This window comes from Mustela erminea, chromosome 1 (genome assembly GCF_009829155.1).
Source record: "Mustela erminea isolate mMusErm1 chromosome 1, mMusErm1.Pri, whole genome shotgun sequence".
NCBI lineage: Eukaryota > Metazoa > Chordata > Mammalia > Carnivora > Mustelidae > Mustela > Mustela erminea.
The window spans coordinates 8,944,755-8,968,547 of NC_045614.1; the positions used below are offsets into that span (position 1 = coordinate 8,944,755).

The window sequence follows — 23,793 nt, forward strand, 5'->3', positions numbered from 1 at the left end:
TTTGTCTCAGTAGGTCTCTGACCTGCGAGCACCTGAGGCTTCGGGGCTGGTCTAGGACTGTGGGGTTCAAACCTCCCAGCACGCTAAGTGGCCCAGGGCTTCGAGATTCTTTCCATACAAACGAGTGCGGTTGGGGGGCGTGGTGGGCAGAAGACTCCCTGGTGGCAGACGGTCCAGGATCCAAATGGAACCAGACTCCGCACTATGTGAGGTCACTTGGGTCCGTGTTTGTGAGGAAGGGTCTCGGCTCCGTGAGTGGCCTGGCGGCCTCGCGGTTCAGAGCGACGTCCTCGCAGAGACCAGGTGGCAGCCCGCCGCCCGAGCAAGGTCGACTCAAAGACGTGACCTCCGGCCCGCTGTCACTCAGGCGGGCGGGGGCGGGGCCTCGCGAACGGCCCAATCAGGGGAGTCGCTGGAACGGTACGTGCGGGCGACGCGCTGTGGACGGTGGGGACTGGGTGCCGTCGCCGCTGTCCGGCTGAGGCTCGCATCACCTCGCGCTGTCCTGAAAGGCTTGGGGAGCTTCCGCCACATCCTCTGTGGCCGTGAGCTCCGCCGGCCGCGGCAATCGCATGGTGGTCGACCCGGTACCCCAGAAAGCGGGCAATGGTGAGTGTGCGGGGCCGGGAGTCGGGAGAGGGGGGCGGTGGGACCGGCTGGAACCGGCCGCGGCTGGACCTGGCTTCCCCGCGGTGAACTCCGGAGTCTGGGGACCCGAGGCCGCGGATGGCGCGGCACGCAGCGCGGGGCGCCCCGGCCGCAGGAACCCATGCCATCCTGTCCCGTCCCTGCGTGGCCGCGATCCCCTCAGATCGGGCGATGACCACAGGGAGGGTCATCAGGGGACGGTCATGCCTCGTTCTCCCAGGTTCGTGCGCGGGAGGTGCTGTGGTCTGTGGGGTCCCCTTCCCTCTCTCCCTGGGGGGACTCAGTGTCCCCGCACTTTTCCAGACATTTGGGGAGTAGGGTCTCAAAGTCACGACCCTGTGCCCCCAGCCTAGCTCTTCATGGGACTGGCAATAAATGCCTCAATTTCCAGATCTTTCCGTGTTTTCTGAAACGCCATCTTTCCTCTCCAGTTCAGAGCATCATTATTAACTATTTGTTCTCCGGGATGCATTTCATATTACGCAGTATTTTATCATTTACCCACAGAGCCATGGATGGCTCTTTTTAAAGATTTATCTTTTTGGCCCATGGATGTTTTACTTAAGAGGAGAGCCAAGACTAAACACCTGGAATACGTCGCATGAAATCCCTTTGCCTCTCCTCCCAGGGTCTTCCCTGGGCATCGACTTCCTATGGGAAATCCTTTGGTTGGCGGTTCCTCCTTGGAGACTTCCCTGAGTGTTGTCTCCTGTCAGTTTTGACCCTATGTGAGTTTGTGACTTTATTCAACTTTAAGCCTGCATGTTTCAGTTAAGTTAAAATGTTTTTAACCAGTAGATCTCCAAAGTATGAAATTTTACAAAGAGGCAAGAAAGGGGTGCATTTCAGGGGGAAAAAATTCCATTGTTACATTTATTACAAATTTTGTTTCCTTTTTTTTTCCTTCCCATGAGCGGGTGTGTTAAGGCCCAGAGATTTGTCCTTTTAGGTGATTTGAAATGCAGTATCAGGACTTAGACTTGCAGTACCTAGAAGTGTGTTCAATTATGATTGTTTCCAAACAGTTTTTTGCGATGGAAATTGTAATTAACATATTTTTATTTTCAAAAGAAGTAGATGTTGGTGTGTTCTCTTTGTTTTACTAGAAGAATCCTTACAGTTTTCTTTTCTCCCTTATTCATAAACACCAGGTTTGATTTTGTCCAGACGCTAGGCTTATCACATTTGAGGGATTAGTGGTGGTTCAGAGCAACTTGGTAGGAAGCAGAAGCCTGAGGTCAGTGTTTCTAAGGTAAGGACTCCCCCTTGAGCCTGAGAAGGGAGGTACTTGAAGGCCCAGCTGGTTCTTCCTGGAAGACACCACCGAAGGAACTGAGAGAAGCTGGAGAACCAAGGAAATGGTTCACAAAATGAACACAAGGGATGCCTGTGTACGTGGGGGATGGCATTACAGGACAGGGCAGTGCTGCTCTTCCTGAGGTGGAAATTGTGGTTTCCTTGTGCCTGTTTCTAGACATAAGCTTGAGCTTTGCGTGTGCAGTGTAAGTGCACTCAGAGTAATTTTGTACATTGAGAAAGTCTGAAGATCAGGAAGTAGGTCTTCTGGACCAAGTGTTTGTGAATTGGGGAGTTCTTTTGAGTTAGATCCTTACACCGAATCTGGCCAGTAGTTTCTTAACTTGTATGAATGGAACCCTGAGAGAGGAATGTTTCCATTATGCCCTAAGAGAGTTGTGTACATCGCTCCCAGGCTTCATTCCTGGGGCTCCAAGTGTTCCTCCCCAAACCTCCTCTCTGACTCTAGAGGTTGTATTCCAACAGGTGCCGTCTGGACCACAAGCTGGGAATATGAATTTTCCTTCTGAGCTGTGGAAGCAGGCTGCTTATCTCACCTGATTCAAATATTTGCGTTTCTTTCCTTGTATGTTTGTATATTGCATTTTGTAACCTTTAACTTTAGGTAGCTTCCCTCAGCCATGTGTGATACTGTTTGCTTTGTGAGAGCATGACATTTTTAGTTATTGGATTTTGAAAATACAGGTCGATTGAAAGATACAGTGGAAGTAATGGAAAGAATCCTGGAACCAAACAATGTTTGTTCCCTTTAGGCAAAAGGTTCTCAAGAGGCGAGATGGGGGTATTTGAGGTTCTCGGGTAGGTTTTACATTTGAGGTCAGGTTTTGTGTATATGTGTGTGTGTAGAGGGAGTTTTGGAAATTTGAACGCTGTAATACAGCTAAAGGTTAAGGCAAATTAATTCCTCTTTTAATTGATACAAGGAAAACTACTCAAAATGTGCATAAATCTTTGATAATTCCCATACATTTCATGTCTGAAGGCCAGATCTTTAGTGCATTATAATATGCTACTTAATCTTAACCCCCCAGTGAAAGTTGAAAGGAGAAACTATGGTGCCTTTTTTTCTTTTTCGTGTTTTTTTATTTAATTTAATTTTTTCAGTGTTCTAAGATTCATTGTTTATGCATCATACCCAGTGCTCCATGCAATGCATGCCCTCCTTAATACCCACCACCAGGCTTTCCCAGCCCCCTCCCCCGCCCCTCCAAAACCCTCAGTTTCCCAGAGTCCACAGTCTCTTATGGTTCGTCTCCCCCTCCGATTTCCCCCAGCTCCCTTCTCCTTTCCTCCCAGTTTCCTCTGTGTTATTCCTTATGCTCCACAAGTAAGTGAAACCATATGATAATTGACTCTCTCTGCTTGACTTATTTCACTCGGCATAATCTCCTCCAGTCCCGTCCATGTTGATACAAAAGTTGGGTATTCATCCTTTCTGATGGAGGCATAATACTCCATAGTGTATATGGACTGCATCTTCCTTATCCATTCGTCTGTTGAAGGTCATCTTGGCTCTTACCACAGTTTGGTGACTGTGGCCATTGCTGCAATGAACATTGGGTACAGATGGCCCTTCTTTTCACGACATCTGTATCTTTGGGGTAAATACCCAGTAGTGCAATTGCAGGGTCATAGGGAAGCTCTATTTTTCATTTCTTAAGGAATCTCCACACTGTTTTCCAAAGTGGCTTCACCAACTTGCATTCCCATCAACAGTGCAAGAGGGTTCCCCTTTCTCCACATCTTGTCCAACACTTGTTGTTTACTGGCTTGTTGATTTTGGCCATTCTAACTGGTGTGAGGTGGTATCTCATTGTGGTTTTGGTTTGAATGTCCCTGATGGCTAATAATGATGAACATTTTTCATGTGTCTATTAGCCATCTGTATGTCTTCATTGGAGAAGTGTCTGTTCATGTCTTCTGCCCGTTTTTCGACGTGATTATCTGTTTTTTGAGTGTTGAGTTTGAGGAGTTCTTTATATATTTTGGATATCAGCCCTTTGTTTGTAGTGTCATTTGCGAATATTTTCTCCCATTCCGTGGGTTGTCTCTCTTTTTTGTTGACCGTTTCCTTTGCTGTGCAGAAGCTTTTGATCTTTTTTTTTTTTTTTTTTTTTGTCAGAGACAGAGGGAGAGAGAGCAGTGAGCACAGGCAGGCAGAGAGGCAGGCAGAGGCAGAGGGAGAAGCAGGTTCCCCGCCAAGCAAGGAGCCCGATGCGGGACTCGATCCCAGGACCCCGGGATCATGACCTGAGCCGAAGGCAGCCGCCCAACCAGCTGAGCCACCCAGGCGTCCCAGAAGCTTTTGATTTTGATGAAGTCCCAAAAGTTAATTTTCGCTTTTGTTTCCTTTGCCTTTGGAGACATATCTTGAAAGAAGTTCCTGTGGCCGATATCAAAGAGGTTACTTCCTATGTTCTCCTCTAGGATTCTGATAGATTCCTGCCTCACGTTGAGGTCTTTTATCCATTTTGAGTTTATCATTGTGTATGGTATAAGAGAATGGTCAAGTTTCATTCTTCTATACAGAGCTATACAATTTTTCCACCAACTGTGGTGCCTTTTATTATGCAAAGAGATTTGAAATTCTTTTTGTTTCTCATGGCTTAAACTTTTATAAATACTGATTTTTTTTAAGATTTTATATATTTATTTGACAGAGAGAGAGGGAACACAAGCAGGGAGAGTGGGAGAAGGAGAAGTAGACTTCCAGCTGAGCAGGGAGCCTGATACGGGGTTCGATCCCAGAACCCTGGGATCATGACCTAAGCCGAAGGCAGACTCTCAACGACTGAGCGACCCTGGCATCCCTATGTTTATTTTTCTTAATATGTATTTATTTTAAAGCGGGAGAGCATGCGTGCACATAACCGGGGACTGGGGGGCCAGAGGGAGAGAGGGAGAGAGAGAAAAATCTCAAATAGACTCCCTGCTGAGCACAGTGCCCAACACAGGGCTCAGTCCCACAGCCTGGAAATCCCGACCTGAGCTGAAATCAAGAACCGGACACTCAGCTGATTGAGCCCCCCAGGCACCTCATAAGTGTTCATGTTTAAAGGATGAAATCTTAGAATGGTTTCCTATGTAGAAAAAACTTTTCATTAAATTTAAAAAAGCATAGGAAGGTTATTCAAAAGAAAGGGTATTAAAAAGAAAAACTATGGGGGCGCCTGGGTGCCTCAGTGGGTTAAAGCCTCTGCCTTCGGCTCAGGTCATGATCTCAGGGTCCTGGGATCGAGCCCCACATCGGGCTCTCTGCTCTGCGGGGAGCCTGCTTCCTCCTCTCTCTCTGCCTGCCTCTCTGCCTACTTGTGGTCTCTCTCTGTCAAATAAATAAATAAAATCTTAAAAAAAAAAAAAAAGAAAAAGAAAAACTATGGTTTATATATATTACTGTTTACCTTAAAAAATATATGCAAGGGTTAGCAAAAAATGTAAAATATAGTCTAAGGAGATCCAGTGCCAGAACACCCTGGTCTACTCCAGAGCTCTGGCTTCAGCCACCCCCAAAAATGAGTGTTGATCATTTCTTGAGCATCCTGTTAGTGTTTCTTTATATGTCTTTATATGACATATAATATACATATATAGTCTCTAGATATGTATTTAGATATATTTAAATTTAAATGTATATTATAAATATTATATAAATTATATATATTATATTTATAATATATTTATATTATTTAATATATTTAAATATTATATATTATATTTCTAATATGTTAATTTAAATATATAAATATAAAGACTATATATTCTATATATAATATATACACATATAATATATGTATATTATGTATATATATAATAATAATTTATATGTAAAGACAATATATATATATTGTCTTTACATGAAGACAAGCTCTTGCAAATGTGCATTTTTCCTAACCACAATTTTCTCCTTGTATGAGCAGTCAGCTTCCGTAATTTGGATGTTGACTCACAGTTTAAGTTTCCTCCCTCCCTCTTTGTCTTCTGCCTCCCACTGGATCAGGCTAATGAGAAAGTCTAAGTGGTGTCTCCTCTAGAGATGGCAAGAGATTCAGATCACACAGGCCCCTGCCCCAGGCAAGGATTCTTGCCCCGGCCCCAGCCCCCAGCCACAATGAACCCCAGACCAGGCTCTTTTCACTGCTTTCTGAAGCCCAATCAGAGCTGCTTGAAGGGCCAGCCCTCCCCTCCCCAGAGACCTTTATTATGTGATTTGTAAACCTTTTCCTGCCTTCTTGCTCTGTATCTGTGTGTCCCGGTGCCACACTGACCCCAGTCTCCACATGGGAACCACATCTCCGCAGGTGACCATAATCACTGGCACCACCAGCCACGTCCGGGCAGGACCGCTAGGCTGTGGGTCCGCTTCTCTTGCTCTGACCTCACCTGTGCTGATGCCTGATGGAGGCATGTTCTGGGGACGCTGGGGGCTAGGGAGCGCTTGCTGTGACCTGTGCTGCCTGGTGTCGCATGGCTGACCCTCCCACGCCTCAGTTCTGTGTTCAGCCTACCAGACTCGGCGGTTTACACAATCCCCAGGCCTGTGAGAGCAGGAGTGTAAGAGCGAGGCCCTCCTTAAAGTGGTCCAGGACGATGTGTTTGCTGATTTATGTCTGTGGTAGGGTGACACTGTGACAGAGCCTCGGTTGGCCCCACATACCTGAGGGTGGAGTGGCAGAGGGGACTCTATCCTGTGCAAGAGGAGGGCCCACGGGGAAGGGGGGGGTCACTCCAGAAATAGTGGTCACTGAGTTAGAGAAAGAGGAGAGGGCAGGGCAGCCAGAAGCCGGTGGACTGAGTCCACACCCCTAATCCCAGGGACCCTTCAGTCCCTCTGTGCCACCCCTGCCTCCTGCAGCAAAGATCTGGAGCCTCAAGTTTAAGGGACACACTCAGGGGCCCCTGTGGCACAGCAAAGGCATTAGTTCAAACTTGATCTGAGTCCAGGGTTCTCAAGCTCAATAAAACAACCAGCGGTCATGCAGGAGGCTCCAGGCCCTGCTGGCACTGCTCTGAGGCTCCCAGGAGGAAACAGTGTACAAAAACCCAGGTAGAGAGCACCCCGCTCCCTGAAGTATACCCAGTGATGGACGAAAACAAAACCAGAGAGGAAACCGAAGAAAAAAGTGTTGAAACTGATGCAGAGAAACTGGCTCTGAAGACCCAGAGGGGGTCCCACAGGACCAGCCAAGAGGGTCCTTGGTTATGCTTAGGATAGAAATCAAATGTAAGCCCGCAGCAAGTGAAAGCAGAGTTTATTGAAGATAGAGAGCGGGGCGGGCGCCTGGGTGACTCAGTGGGTTAAAGCCTCTGCCTTCCGCTCAGGTCATGATCTCAGGGTCCTGGGATCGAGCCCCACATTGGGCTCTCTGCTCAGCAGGGGGCCTGCTTCCTGCCGCCCCCCCACCCCTCTCTGCCTACCTGTAATCTCTCTCTCTGTGTCAAATAAATAAGTAAAATCTTTTTTTTTAATGTTCTATTTATTCAATGCAGGGCTTCATGCCAGGACCCTGGAATCATCACCTGAGCTGAAGGCAGACGCTTAACCAGCTGAGCCATCCAGGGACCCCTTAGGTCTGGGGTTCTTATTGGGAATGCTGGTTTGATGTAGGTGTCCTCTCAGGTGTCTGGGACCTGGCCCAGTGAGCACGAGTGCTCTGGTGTCCTCCATACCTCACGTGTGCCTTGGAGCCAGGTGTCTTGGCGGCCGGGTATCTGGAGTCAGTGGTCTTTGAAAAGGTGTACGATGACCCCTCCAGGCCATTCCTTGGATGTTATCTGTTGTACTGGAAAACACCAAAGAAATCATTAACTCCCTGGTCTTTACAAGGAGGACATACATTAAGGCATGTGTAAGGGGGTGCCTAGGGGGCTGAGTCTGTTAAGCCTCTGACTCTTGAAGTCATCTCAAATCTGGATCTCAGGGTCCTGAGTTCAGGCCCTGTATGGGAGGCTATTTAAAAAAAAAAAAAAAAAAGGCCTTCTGCCTTCGGCTCAGGTCATGATCTCAGGGCCCTGGGATCGAGCCCCGCGTTGGGCTTTCTGCTCCGCGGAGAGTCTGCTTCCTCCTCTCTCTCTGCCTGACTCTCTGGCTACTTGTGATCTCTATCTGTCAAATAAATAAATTAAAAAAAAAAAAGAGGCTTGGGGCACCTGGGTGGCTCAATGGGTTAAACCTCTGCCTTTAGCTCAGGTCATAATCTCAGGGTCCTGGGATCCAGTCCCGCATCAGGCTCTCTGCTCAGCGGAGAGCCTACTTCCCCCTCTCTCTCTGCCTGCTTCTCTTCCTGCTTGTGATTTCTCTCTCTCTCTGTCAAATAAATAAATAAAATCTTCTAAAAAAAAAAAAAGAGGCTTGTGTAAGGCAGGGGTACAGGTACTAGCAAGAATAGAAACAGGAAAAGTAGCAAAGGAAAAAAATGCTTTTTTTGTGAGGTCCCTTCAGTTTTCCTGTCTCTCGGGGCACCTGGGTGGCTCTGTGGGTTAAAGCCTCTGCCTTCGGCTAGGTCGTGATCCCAGGGTCCTGGGATCGAGCCCCGCATCGGGCTCCTTGCTCAGTAAAAAGCCTGCTTGGCCCTCTCCCACTCCCTTTGCCCCTCCCCTTGTGCTCTCTCAAAGAAATAAAATCTTTTTTTAAAAATCTTAAAAATTATTTGGTAATCTGGAGCCTGTTCCCTCCTTGTCACCCTCCTTGAAGTAACTGCTGTCCCTCTCCGCAGCCACCACACTGGCTAGATTCCTTTGGTGTTGTGGCCGCAGCATACTCTTTGCTTAAAATCCTACTTGAGCCCGTTGCTGCTCAAAACGGTCCACCCTGACTAGGAACCCCCATGACAACACGGAAGGCTCTGGGCCCTGGTCCGGTTGCCACACAGCAGGCACACCTGTGAGTGCCCCCAACACTGTTTCAGGACAGAGGCCTCGGTGACCACTCCTCAGGCCTCCTGGGATTGCCCGTGATGGCCTTACCTTGTCCATGGGCTTCTGAGGCAAGAAGTGGCCCCAGGCCCCAAACTGCCCGCCCTTCATCAGCCCATCACCTTAGCACTGACCAGCGCTGGCTTCAGCTACGTTTGTAGACTCTTGGGGGATTGTGAAGAGACGCTCCTTCGTGGTAAAAAGTCGGGGACTCTTTCCTTCTAGACGTCTCCAACATACAAACCAAGGTGATACCTGTCTCCACGTGCGCTGAGGTCCCAGTGTGAGTCCTTGCCTGGACACGCCTTACCCCAGCAGAGTTCTAGATGCTACTGAGAGCAACGAAGACATTCATGTCGCTTCTCCGAACACACCGTGGCTGGCTGTCCGGAAGGCGTTCAGTGGAAATTTCTGTTCTCCCAGGTCTCTGGGTTTAGGCCTCAGAGGGTGCCATGTAGGTCACTGATAAATTCAGATCAGTTGAATGAACGATGGCCTCTTTAGTCGTCAGTCATCAGGGGTGAGTATGAACGCCTCTGTCTTTTGTTTTTTTCCCCAGACGGACTTCCTCTACAGCAGTTTTAGTTTTACAGAAAACTTAATCAGAAGAGGGGGCGCCTGGGTGCCTCCATCGGTTACGCATCTGCCTTCGGCTCAGGTCATGGTCCCGGGGTCCCAGGATGGAGCCCTGCGTGGGACTCCCTGCTCGGTGGGGAGCCTGCTTCTCCCTCTCCCTCTGCCCCCTCCCCATTTGTGTGCTCGGGTACGCGCATGTTCTTTCTCTCTCTCAAATGAGTAAATAAAATCTTAAAAAAACAAAGGACAAAGAGTTCCCACATAACCCTCTTGCCTTCATATAGTTTGCCCTATTTTTTATATTTCGCATTGCTGTGGTATAGTTGTTACATTCTGTGAGCCGGTACTGATGCGGTAAAGTCCTTGGTCTACAGTAGCCAGTCTCTGTGTCACACAGTCTCTGGGCTTTGGCAGCATCAAATGATGTGTGTCTGTCATTTCTGGATCATGTATCTACTTTCCCTTCCCTAAGCACTCCCTGCCATCCATTTAGTCATTCCTCCTTCCCACCCCCCAGATCCCGGGCAACTGTAGCTAATTAACTGTCTCTGGTTTGGGGCTTTCCAGAACTATGCTTGAACCATACAGTGGGTAGCCTTGCCATAGTCTCTGCCTTCACCTCACAATATGATTTTGAGGTTATCCCACGTCTTTCTGGCTTGATACCTCCTTTCCTGTTACTACTAAATAATATTTCATTATATGGAGGTCCCAGTGATTACTTTTCCATTCACCTGTTGGAGGATACTTTAGTTACATGTAAGTCTTGGGAATCCCGAATAATGCCTTTATAAACACTCTAGTGCAGGTTTCTTTATGAAGTATTTTTATGAGTTTGCAACTCATTTGGAGTAATAGGAAGGATGGTGACTGCTGTATGGTTAAAAAAAATAGTTTGTTTTTTAAGTAGCTGCCCACCTTGGGTGCCTGGCTGGCTCAGTGGGTTAAGCCTCTGCCTTCAGCTCAGGTCATGATCTCAGGGTCCTGGGATCGAGCCCCACATCAGGCTCTCTGCTCAGCGGGGAGCCTGCTTCCCTCTCTCTCTCTGCCTGCCTCTCTGCCTACTTGTGATCTGTCTCTGTCAAATAAATAAATAAAATTAAAAAAAAAGAAACTGCCCACCTCCCAAAATAGACATGTATTTTCCATTCCCATCAGCCATGAATGAAGGCTCCTATTGCCCCACATCTTCACTATTATTTGTTGTTGGTTTTTCTTTTTTTTCAGTGTCTTGAATTTTTGCTGTTGTAATAAATGTCAGGCTATATATCATTCTCTCATTCACAATTCCTAATGACATGGTGTTGAGCATTGTTTTATATGCTTAATTACCATCTATATATCTTTGGTGAAGGGTGTGTTCACATCTTTCTCCCATTCTTTTTTAAGATTTTATTTATTTATTTATTTGGCAGAGAAAGATCACAAGTAGGCAGAGGCAGGTAGAGGGTGGGGGGAAGAAGAGAGCCCGATGCGGGGCTCGATCCCAGGACCCTGAGATCATGACCTGAGCTGAAGGCAGCGGCTTAACCCACTGAGCCACCCGGGTGCCCCATCTTTCTCTCATTTCTTTCTTTTTTTTTTTAAGATTTTATTTATTTATTTGACAGACAGAGATCACAAGTAGGCAGAGAGGCAGGCAGAGAGAGAGAGGAGGAAGCAGGCTCCCCGCTGCGCAGAGGGCCCGATGCGGGGCTCGATCCCAGGACCCTGGGACCATGACCTGAGCCGAAGGCAGAGGCTTTAACCCACTGAGCCACCCAGGTGCCCCTCTCCCATTTCTTAATTGTGTTGCTTGTCTTACTGTTCTTGTCTTAAGAATTCTTTGGACATTTTGGAGACTAGCCCTTTATCAGAGAAGTGTTTTGTGAAGGTTTTCTCCCAGTCTGTGGCTTCTGTTTTCCATCTCTTAATTTTCACAGATCGGGTTTTCATTTTAATGAAGCCAAACTCAACTATCATTTTTCCTTTCATGGATCTTGATTTTGGCGTTCTATCTGAGAAATTATTACCAAACCCCAGGTCGTCTAAATTTTCTCCTGTGTTATCTTACGGGAATTTTTTATATATCTCTGAGTCTGTTTTGAGTTAACTTTTACAGAAGCTGTAAGCTCTGTATCTATAGAATTTTTTTCATGTGGATTCTGCTTTTCCTGGCACTTTTTGTTGAAAAGACTGTCTTCTATATTGAATGGCCTTTGTCTTTTGTCATAGATCAGTTGACTCTATTTGTTTGGATCTATAGGATGGCACAATTTTTCCTTTACTAGATTAACCTTTTTTAAAATGTTTATTTATTTATTTGAGAGAGGGAGTGAGCGTGCGAGTGGAGAAGTCAGAGGGAGAGCAGACTCCCCGGGGAGCAGGGAGCCCGATGCAGGACTCAATCCTGGGACTCCAGGATCATGACCTGAGCTGAAGGCAGTCGCTTAACCACCTGAGCCACACAAGTGCCCCGCTCTATTAACCTTTTATCCCTTCAGCCTTACTCTACTTTCTTCTAGTTCAGAGGACTTTCCTTGTTGTGATGGATTGTTTGACATTTGCTCCTTAGATAGTCATTTTTATATGTGTCAAAGACAGTTTTTGTTTTTTACTTCCCATTCCTTTTTTTTTTTAAGATTTTCTTTATTTGACAGAGAGAGATCACAAGTAGGCAGAGAGGCAGGCAGAGCGAGGGGAGGAAGCAGGCTCCTCGTGGAGCAGAGAGCCCGATGCGGGGCTCGATCCCAGGACCCCGGGATCATGACCTGAGCCGAAGGCAGAGTCTTTAACCCACTGAGCCACCCAGGCACCCCTGTATGCCTTTTATTTCTTTTTCTTGTCTCCTTATATTAGCTTTGACTTCTAGAGATAGTGGCAGCTTCCAGAGGTTGAGGTTGAGGTCCGAGACCGCACACACACACCAGGCTGTTACCCATGCTCTGACCTACAGAGTAGAATTTCTGTCAACCCCCTTCAACTCAGGAGGGCGGCCACAAGTCCAGGTTGTGACCTATTCTAACTGGTGATAAATCAGAGCTTCCCACAACCTCCTCCTTGGCTCTGTTTTGATGAACACTAATTTGCTAGAGGGCTCACAGAACTCAGTGAAACATTGTACTTATTAGATTGCCACTTACTATAAAAAGTTACAACTAGGAAAAAAGAAAGTTACAACTAGGAAAGGCCAGATGGAGGGGGGTAAGGTGTGGTATAGGGAAAGGGCTCAGACCTTCCGTGTTGCCTGGGTGCACCACTGTCCCGTCACTTTCCGGTGCTCTCCAGCCCCATCCTGTTAGGTTTCTGTGGAGACTGCATTACATAGGCTTGACTGGTTAAATCACTGGCCCTTGGCCACTGATTCAGTTCCAGCCCCTGGGCCCCCTGGAGGTCGGGGGTTGGGGGGGACTGAAAGTTACAACTTTCCAATCAAATGGTCCGCCCCATTGGCAACCCAGCCCCTTCCTCAGGTGCTTTCCCAAAGTCCCTGCACTAACATAGCACCAGCCCCTTCATCACTTCAAGCCCTTAGCAAACTCCAAAGTTTGGGGTAGATTTTGAGGCCGGAACTGTGGAATAAGACCCAATATGTGTGCAAAAATATAGTTGGTCATTCAGATGACCAGATTGCACTTTTGGAGTCTTTGTGAATTTTCCATGTGAACTTGAGAAGAATATGTATTCTCTTTGATGACATATCCCACAGTTTTCAGCTAAATCCAGTGATGGCGCTGCCCAATTAAACTGCGACTTTCTCTGATACTCTTCCTGCTGATCTGATTACTAATAGAGGGTGTTGATGTATTCAGCTCTAATAGTGGATTCATCTGTTTCTCATTGCTGTTCTGTCCATGGGAAACTCATGTATGTTGCCACGTTATTATTCACATAAGCAGCATGGAATGCTGTGTCTCCTTGGAGACTTCTTTTTTTTTTTTAAGAGAGAGCCTGAGTTAGCAGAGGGAGTTGGGGGGATGGGCAGAGGGAGAGAGAGAGAGAATCCCAAGCAGGCCTTACGCCCAGCACGGAGTCCCATGCGGGGCTCAGTCTCACAACCCTGAGACCATGACCTGAGCTGAAATCAAAAGCTGGACGCTTAACCAGCTGAGCCACATGGGGTAAATACAAGGAAGACATTTGATCTTGAGCATGCTTCCTGGCAAAGATCCCTGAAGCCCTCAGAATCCCGAGCGGTAAGGGTGAGAGAGAGTGTTTTGTTCTAATGAGGCATTTCTTAGTGGACTCCTACATAGCTTCAGGATGGGGATTGGACACCAGAAACGCCAGGCCTTGATGGGAAGTTTAGAACTTTCAGCCCCAGTTCCCAGCCTCTGGAAAGGGAAGAGTGGTTAGAGATTGAGTTAATCACCAAAGGCCATGAGTTAATCACTCCTGCCTACATAATGAAACTTCTATCAAAACCCTTAAAGATGCAACTTCGAGGGGTGCCTGGGTGGCTCAGTTGGTTAAGCAACTGCCTTCGGCTCAGGTCATGATCCTGGAGTCCTGCGATCGAGTCCCGCATTAGACTCCTTGCTCAGCAGAGAATCTGCTTCACCCTCTGACTCTCCCCTTCTCATGCTCTCTCTCGCGCTCTCATTCTCTCTCTCTCAAATAAATAAATAAAATCTTAAAAAAAAAAAAAAAGATGGGACTTCGAGAACTTCCAGGTTGGTGAACCCATGAAGGTGCTGGAGGCATGGGGAGGTGGGGACAGCTTGTGGGGAGAGAACATAACATGGAAGCTCCAAATGATCCTGCCCCCCTCACCCCTGCTCTCATTCTTTCCCCTATGTATCTCTTCCATTGGGCTGTTCCTAAGTTGTTATCTCTTGTCATAAACCAGTAATTGTAAGTCAGGTGCTCTTTTTTTTTTTTTGAAGATTTTATTTATTTGACAGAGAGATCACAAGTAGGTAGGCAGAGAGGGGGGGAAGCAGACTCCCTGTGGAACAGAGAACCTGTTGTGGGGCTCAATCCCAGGACCCTGAGATCATGACCTGAGCTGAAAGCAGAGGCTTAACCAAGCCACCCAGGCACCCCAGTCAGTGCTTTCTTGAGTTCTCAGAATTGTTTTAACAAATTATCAAACCTCAGGGGTTTCAGAGGCATCTGTGGATTTGTAGTCAGCTGGCTGGAAATGTCAGTAGACGAGACACCCCATTTAGGCTGGCATCTGAAATGGGGCAGTTTTGTTGTAGTGAGTGCTTAATCTGTGAATCTGACGCTTAGTGTTAGTACTGAGTTGAACTAATGGCCACATACTAGGGGAATCAGAGTTGGAGCCGTGGTGTTAGAGGAACCGTCACATACTTCATGTCAGGAAGGAAGAATGTGTCACTATCACAAGTATTTCTCTGTCCTCCACTTCCTCAGGTCCACCAGGTGCCAAGAAAATCCCAGTCAGTCATGCTCTCATAAAATGGATTTTGAGGGGCGCCTGGGTGGCTCAGCCGTTAAGCGTCTGCCTTTGGCTCAGGTCATGGTCCGGGATCCTGGGATCGAGCCCCGCATCGGGCTCCCTGCTCAGTGGGAGGCCTGCTTCTCCCTCCCCCACTCCCCCTTCTTGTGTTCCCTCTCTTACTGTCTTTCTGTCAAATAAATAAATAAAATCTTTAAAAATAAATAGATTTTGAGAGGAAAGGCCTGGTAAAGAACAGAATATTTTGGACATATTTTTAATTGGCTACTTTTTGTCTCTCTGACTTTGGAAGCAGTGGTTTCCCTGTGACCTCAGTTCTCTGATGGATCTAAGAGAGTTGTTGATTTTAACATGTGTGGGTTTTTTTCCTATGAGGACAAGAATACCAGCGTCTGAACTCCTTACATGGCTGACCTAAAACCAGGCGTCTGACATTTTTTCACGTTCGTCCGCTGATAGCTTTCAACCTTCATCTCTCCTTTCCTCCATCTTCGTACAAGGGGGCAAGACAGCCTAACTATTCACTGCCTTGGTGCTGGCAAGATACTCGGTTCCCTGAAGGCCTTGTCCCTGTACCCGAAGTCCCACCCTAGCCCACTCCCAAACCTCCATAAAAAACCCAACCAGGTTCCTTTCCTTGCTTTCTCAAGGCACTTCTCCCCTAGTCGAGAGGCCTGCCCTGCCCTACCTCCGCTGGGCACTTGCATTATGGAAGAAATCTTTTCATGCCCTCTTGGCCTGTGTGTGCGGTCAGTCTGATCTGAGTCAGATCTTGGGTGGGCGTCTGCCTTCCTCTGCAGGTGACTATTAGAGCTACAGAAAAGGTAACCTGGTGTATATATTGCAATGCATTTTACTTACTTATTCTGTTGATAAATCTTTCACATCTTTCCATGCCAGTGTGTCTCACCCTTTGTTTTTAAGAGCTGTGTAACCAATTCTTTCAAAATAAACACTTGTTATCAGTTTTTTTGCTGCCCAAATCTGTGAACTAGGATTCAGATTTCTATATCACAGGGCCAAGAATAAAAAATTAGAACTTCATACTAATCCAAACTTAATTCTTTAAATTTTTATCATCAAATATATTCAGAAAATGATATGTATAATGCTCTATGGGAAGATTTCATAGTAATAACAATATAATAGTAATAATAACATCTTTGTGATCATCATCATTTATAAGTGGGCCTTGGACAGGTTTTGTCTGCTGAGGCTCCTGACCTGACTTCTTTCCATCCTGCACCATGAATGACCTCTGACTTGATGCTTTATTCTCCCTAACCTTTGCCATCTTTTTTTTCCCCACTAAATGGTATTCTTTTAGTTTTACCTTTAGATATATGAGTATAGGGGCGCCTGGGTGGCTCAGATGGTTGGGTGTCTCCTTTGGGCTGGGGTCATGGTCCCAGGGTCCTGCAGTCGAGCCCCACATCAGGCTTCCTGCTCGGCAGGGAGCCCGCTTCTCCCTCCCTCTACTCCCCCCCCCGCTTGTGCTCTCTCACTCTCTCTGTCAAATAAATAAAAATAATAGATAGATTATTAAATAAGTAAATAGATATTAATGAAATCACATTCAAAATGTGTTTTGGTTGGTTCTTTGCAATGGTATGTTTCGTAAATGCTTGTATCTTGAGGCTGCGAGCCATCCAACTTACCCGTTGCTTTGCTTTTGGTATTTGGACTTTTTCAAATTTCATTTTGACTCTCATTAAAAATACAACTCCTTTCTTTCTTGTGTCAGACTCCCAAGTGCAGATACACAATAAATTCTCTGGACATTGGAGGAATATTGTAGCTCGTGATCAAATTCAGATTTTGACAGGAAATTGCAATGGAGTATATCAGTTGATGGTTTCCTCCATTCGTGCATGATTTATGTATTTGTTGACTGGTCATCCACACCTGGCGTTATTAAATTAACTAATTTTTATCCTAATCAGTATGAAATGTAATGTGCTTGGCCTTTTTTTTTTCTCTTATTACTTAGCAGATAGACTTTTTTTTTAATATTTATTTGTTTAGAGAGAGGTGGCACAAGCAGCAGGGGCAGAGAGAGAGAAGGAGAGAGAATCCCAAGCAGACTCTGCACAGAACGTGGAGCCCTACGTGGGGCTTGATCCCACAACCCCAAGATCACGACCTGAGCCAAAACCAAGAGTCAGATGCTTAGCCAACTGCACTGTAGAGGCACCCCCAGATGGACTTTTTTTTTTCATATATGGTCTTTCATCTTCCTGTTTAAATACGTTTTGTTTATTTTCTAATTTTTAAACTGTTCAGTCTTAACTCTGCAAACTATTTTTTTAGTATAGTTTTTTAAGATTTTATTTATCCATTTGACAGAGAGAGCACGAGCAGGGGGGAGCAGCAGACAGAGGGAGAAGCAGGCTCCCCACTGAACAAGGAGCCTAATACAGGGCTTGATCCTAGGACCCTGGGATTGTGACCTGAGCTGAAAGCACACGCCCAGCCAACTGAGCCACCCAGGCGCCCCTAACTCTTTAGTATTGCGCGTTATTACGGATATTTGCTTCTACCTTGTTTTTTAATTTCCTTAGTTTGATTATGAATTGTTCAGTCTCTAGTTTGAGGTCTTACTCTTTCCCTCTTATGAGAAAATTCTCCCTATTTTTGGGTCAATGAAGCATTTATCTATGACTTCTACAAGTGCCCTAGTTTCATCTATAATACATTGGCTATTTTCCATGGAATAGAAGTGAATACAGGGAGACAAACCATAAGTGACTCTTAATCTCACAAAACAAACTGAGGGTTGCTGGGGGGAGGGGAGTTGGGAGAAGGGGGTCGGATTATGGACATTGGGGAGGGTGTGTGCTTTGGTGAGTGCTGTGAAGTGTGTAAACCTGGTGATTCACAGACCTGTACCCCTGGAGATAAAAATACATGTTTATAAAAAATTAGAAATTAAAAAAAAAAAAGTGAATACAATGCATTTTTCCAGGTAGATAATAGTTTGTCTTTCTGGGAGCACCTGGGTGGCTCAGTCAATTAAGCATTTGCCTTCCACTCAGATCATGATCCCAGGGTCCTGGGATCGAGCCCTGCATTGGGCTCCCTGCTCAGTGGAGAGTCTGCTTCTCCCTCTCCATCTGCTCCTCCCCCTGCCCATTCTCTCTCTCTCCTGCCCCCCCACTTTTCAAATAAATAAATAAAATTTTTTTAAAACATCAGAGGGGTTTCTGATGTCTGCCACTGTACAGATCACAATGTCTGATCTGCCCTTGACCAGCTTCCAGAATTTAATGCTGGCCCATGGAAGATGCTTTTCCTTTCTCTTGGTCTGTTTTTCTCTCTGCTAATACTGTGCTGTCTGGAATGCTATAGTTTAAGAAACTTTGATGTGTATTAGGCAAGCCACCCCTTTGTTCTTTGGAAGACCTTTTTTCCTCATACTAGGTTTGGAGGAATAGTTTTTGTTGACCCCTAAAAAGTCTGTTTTGAGGATTGATGGGATTTTATAGAAAAACATTTTGGGAGAGGAAACATCTTGGGAAATGGAGTTGTTTCTAAGAACATGTACCATATTTTCACTTTTTTCATTCTTTGTTGCTCAATAAAAATGTAAATCTTTTTGGGCACCTGGGTGGCTCAGTCGGTGAAGCCTCTGCCTTTGGCTCAGGTCATGGTCCCAGGGTCCTGGGATGGAGACTCACATCAGGCTCTCTGCTCATTGGGGAGCCGCCTTCTCCCCCTGCCTGTTCTCTCTTTTACCAAATAAAATCTTTTTAAAACTTTAAATCTTTTTCTATTAGGATCATTAACTATCATCCATTTTTTTTTGTTTAGTATTTAATTAAATCGGTTTGGCCGTGGGGGGGAAGTATATGACTGGCTCAATTGGAAGAGCATGTGCCTCTTGATCCTGGGTCATCAGTCTGAGCCCCACATTGGGTGTCGAGATTACTTAAAAATAAATAAACTTTAAAAATTATAATATAGGGGCGCCTGGGTGGCTCAGTGGGTTAAGCCGCTGCCTTCGGCTCAGGTCATGATCCCAGGGTTCTGGGATCGAGCCCCGCATCGGGCTCTCTGCTCAGCTGCGAGCCTGCTTCCTCCTCTCTCTCTGCCTGCTTGTGATCTCTCTCTCTGTCGAATAAATAAATAAAATCTTTAAAAAAAAATTATAATATAAGTAAATTTGTTCTGGAGGAAAACAGATGCAAGCTTCAAGGAGATGTTACCTCCTGTTTTACTCCATAGGAAGGGTTCAGTCCCCCAAGCGACATGTTGTGACAGCACATGGAAATGTTATCTTCCCAGGAAGCTTATTTAGAGACTCAGTGCCTGGGTCACACAGGCATCCCCTTCTGTGCATAATGAAAATTCAGACTCTCAGAGTGAAAACTAGAGTTTGGGATGTATCATATTCTTTGCATAAACTTTGGCTTAAGTTTATAAATTTATAAGCTTTTGGCACACTGAGTCACTCTCATCAGGTTGGTGGGCTCCCTCTTACATCTTGGCTCCTAGATACCAACCAAGGACAAATACCATGGGCAGGCGTTCATAAGGATCAGAAATCTCGTGCCTGCTAGTAGTGTCCACTCCCTTCTGCACACTGGGTCATAGGACGTTCTGTGAGCAAGTGCACGGGTCCATTATAGAAAGAGTCATTAGAGCCCACCCAGGGAGCTCATTTTACTTCGTGGATCTACCAAGAAGTGTGAGTTTCCCCTCTCTTTTCTTAACCAAATGGGTGAACTCTGCCATCCAAATTACTGTGTGGGAGCTGTTATCCCCGGCATATAGACCTCTGTGGGTTAATCATCTTTTTCAGAGGCCAGCATTTAGGGGAATGAATTAGCTGCGGGCTATGCAGGCCGGGAGGTGAGGCAGTCCTATCCTGTGCCGTACCTGAGGGGACAGAAGTGAGAGAAATGGAAGGTCGGCCTCCAGAGCAGCTGGTTGAAAATCACTGCCTCCGGAAATTGGAAAAGGAGGTCTTCTGTTCTCTTGGAGGAAAATGCCGCTGAGCCATGTGTGTGTTTTACAGCGGTGGGCACACTTGCCACCAAAGCATGTGGCTTTCAAACAACCTGCCTTGCAAATTGCAGCTTTTATCCCATTCCGCACGCTCAGCAGGGCCTGGTACACCATTAATGGTTCTGGAAAAGCTCTTCTAGCCTCTTAGCCATCCCAGTAGATGTGCGTATAAATCCTAAAAGTTGGTGAGCGGCAGCTCTGAGGCCCATGAATGTAGGGATTTTTGTAGAGTTCTAAGTTGTGATGCCTTCTTTTTGAGCTGTAGTTTCTGGGTAACTCCCTCGCCCCATGAAATGGGAAAAATAGAAAGGAGTAACTCGGTTTCTGACAAAAATTCTTATTGACAAGTTAAAATTAACACTCTCGGGCGCCTGGGTGGCTCAGTGGGTTAAGCCGCTGCCTTCGGCTCAGGTCATGATCTCAGGCTCCTGGGATCGAGTCCCGCATTGGGCTCTCTGCTCAGCAGGGAGCCCGCTTCCTCCTCTCTCTCTCTGCCTGCCTCTCTGCCTGCTTGTGATCCCTCTCTGTCAAATAAATAAATAAAATCTTTAAAAAAAAAATTAATACTCTCTGCTAGGTATGTTCATTCAGCCAGTGGCATCCGACTACTTCATAGAATTTTTTGAGATAGAATCATGTGAGCTTCTTACGAATTGACTGTAGATTCCTAGTGCTGTCTCATCCATCCTCCTCTGCACATATGTGGGATGTTTTAGGACCCAGTGGCCTTTGAGGATGTGGCTGTAAACTTTACCCTGGAGGAGTGGGCTCTGCTGGATCCTTCACAGAAGAAGCTCTACAGAGATGTGATGCGGGAAACCTTGAGGAACCTGGCCTCAATAGGTAAGGACGACACCTTACTTTGACCTTGTCCATTAGAGGACAAGTGTTTCTCGCCCATCAGCATTCTTTGAATTGGAATGGGAAAAGGAATACTCCGGTAACTCAGGCGTGGTCAGAACTCATCATGGACTTGTAATAATTCTTCTATAATGTATTGTTTTTTTCTGGGTTTTCATTGTAGGGAAAAAATGGAAAGACCATAACATTGAAGATGAGTACAAAAACCAGGGAAGAAAACTAAGGTGAGTAGCACTCATGGTGGAAAGCAGCATCCAAGGGAATCTTTGTATGTTACGAAAATGCAAAAGCAAACCTAGCTTCAGATGTATTTCCTTCTAGAAAATTTTCACCAAAAGTGTTTTCTTAAATGTGACACATCTTCAGTGTTTTCAAAAATAGTTCATTTGGAAATATTATCCAGAAACTCCATATGTGACTATCACTGTTTTCATAGAATAGTTAATGGTTGAGCCCTCTTGTAGAATACGCATTTTCAAACAATTCAGACAAGACAGAAAAACCTATCCTTTCCCCTACATGTAATTGATAACAATGTAATTCTGGTATTTACTAATAGATGGGAAATCACAATAATACACTTCTGGTGGTTTTTTGGTTTTTGTTTTACAGAAGTCATACGGTAGAGAGGTTCTGCCAAAGTAAAGAAGGTAATCAGTGTGGCGGAAACTTAAGTCCTATTCCAAATCTTAATCTGAACAAGAAAACTACTGAAGTAAAACCATGGGAATGCAGCGTGTGTGGAAAAGTCTTTATGCGCCATTCATCCCTTAATAGGCATAAGCGATCTCACACTTCACCTAAACCATACAAGTATCAGGAATATGGAAAAAAGCCTTATAAATGTAAAGAATGTGGAAAAGCTTTCAGTTATCTCCAGCCTTTTCAAAAACACGAAAGGAATCACAGCGTAGAGAAATCTTATAAATGTAAGGAGTGTGGGAAATCCTTTAGGTATCGCCAGTCTGTTCGAAAACACGAAAGGACTCACACTGGAGAGAAACCCTATCAGTGTAAACAATGTGGAAAAGCCTTCAGATATCATCAAACCTTTCAGACACATGAAAGGACTCACACTGGAGAGAAGCCCTATCAGTGTAAGCAGTGTGGGAAAGCCCTCAGTTGTCCCAGTTCCTTTCGAAGTCATGAAAGAACTCACACGGGGGAGAAGCCCTATGAATGTAAAAAGTGTGGTAAAGCCTTTAGTTGTCCCAGTTCCCTTCGAAAACATGAAAGAACTCACACTGGAGAGAAACCCTATGACTGTAAGGAATGTGGGAAAGCCTTCATTTCTCTTGGAAGCTTTCAAAGACACATGATAACACATACCGGAGTTGGACCGTACAAATGTAAGGAATGTGGGAAAGCCTTCAGCTGTCCCAGCTCATATCGAATACATGAACGATCTCACACTGGAGAAAAACCCTATGAATGTAAACAATGTGGCAGAGCCTTTAGTTGTTCTAGTTCCTTTCGAACACATGAAAGGACTCACACTGGAGAGAAACCCTATCAATGTAAAGAATGTGGAAAAGCCTTCCACTGGCTGACTACTTTCCAAGTGCATGTGAGAACTCACACTGGAGAAAAACCCTATATATGTAAGCAGTGTGGGAAAGCCCTCAGTTGTCCCACTTCCTTTCGAAGACATGAAAGGACTCACACTGCAGAGAAACCCTATGAATGTAAACAATGTGGGAAAACCTTCAGTTCTCCTCTAGGTTTGCAAATACATGGAAGAACTCACACTGGAGAGAAACCCTATAAATGTGAGGAATGTGGGAAAGCATTCGTTTCTCTCACAAGTTTTCGAAGACACATGATGACACACACTGGAGATGGACCTTATAAATGTAAGGAATGTGGGAAAGCCTTCAATTGTCCCAGTTCCTTTCGGATACACGAAAGGACTCACACAGGAGAGAAACCCTATGAATGTAAAATATGTGGCAAAGCCTTCAGTTGTTCAAGTTATGTTCAAGTACATGAAAGAACGCACACTGGAGAGAAGCCCTATGAATGTAAGGAATGTGGGAAAGCTTTTATTTATCGCACAACCTTTCGGGGACACATGAGAGTGCACACTGGCGAGAAACCCTATAAATGTAAAGAATGTGGGAAAGCCTTCAGTCGACCCAGCTCGTTTAGAAGCCATGAAAGAATTCACACTGGAGAGAAACTTCTGGAATGTAAACATTGTGGGAAAGCCTTCAATTGGCCCACATCCTTACATAAACATGTGATGAGAATGCACACTAGATAGGTACATTATAACTGAAAAATACAGGAGAGTTTTCAGTCTTAACAAATACAAGGTCATGTAAAAACACCACTGGAGAGAAATGCTGTAAGTGAAAGCAATAGGGGAAAGTCTGATATAAATTAATTCAAGTATAGTACTCTAGAGAATTCGCTACATGAAAGAAATGCTTCAAAATTAAAAATAATGAATTTCATTCTGAAACTCGGTCTCTGGACTGTGGCTTCCAGTTGTTGCTTCTCAGCTGGACACTGAGTCGAGACAATTCTGTAACCACTGTTTAAGCAATAGTACATACGTAAGCTTAGTAGGTAGCGTTTTTCCTTGATTCAAGTCATAAAATTTTTGTCTTTCCCTTTTGAAGTCTGTTGGATCAATGGATGAGTTAAAGTGTATTTCTAATATGTAAGGAGGGCTAATTTTTTTATATTTTTTTAATTGTTCAGTAAGTGAAGGGGCCAAGGAATAATGACATTTTGGTATTTGTTGACATTTTCCTATTGACCTCATGTCACAGGTACTGGATATTCCTTATCCATTATAAATAGTCCTCCTTTCATATGAGAAAAGATTTCCTTCTTTTTCTTTCATCAAAAGAGACTTATTTTCCTGGCTAATAAGTAGTTGGCGTACATTTGTAAGTATGCAGAGTTTATCATAGGGTATTATCTCATTAGAATCGCTGTTTACTTACTTTCCTTTTATTCTTTGTCATTTCTCCTGTGGGTTTGGATATTACACTTTAAGAGACCTGTGATCAAACAAACAAACAAACAAAAAACAATGTAGAATTGGAGATGGCTCTCCT

At 45.2% G+C, this 23,793-nt stretch overlaps 1 protein-coding gene across 1 annotated transcript; it reads left to right on the forward strand.

Annotated features, from left to right (window-relative positions):
* The first annotated feature begins 423 nt into the window (after positions 1-423).
* LOC116572770 (zinc finger protein 709-like) lies at positions 424-22,979 on the forward strand. The gene is given in 5 exon segments (XM_032312058.1): positions 424-609; positions 20,581-20,707; positions 20,889-20,949; positions 21,338-22,832; positions 22,835-22,979. Coding segments are annotated over 5 exon segments (1,725 nt in total). The 5' UTR covers positions 424-606; the 3' UTR covers positions 22,874-22,979.
* The last annotated feature ends 814 nt before the right edge of the window (positions 22,980-23,793 follow it).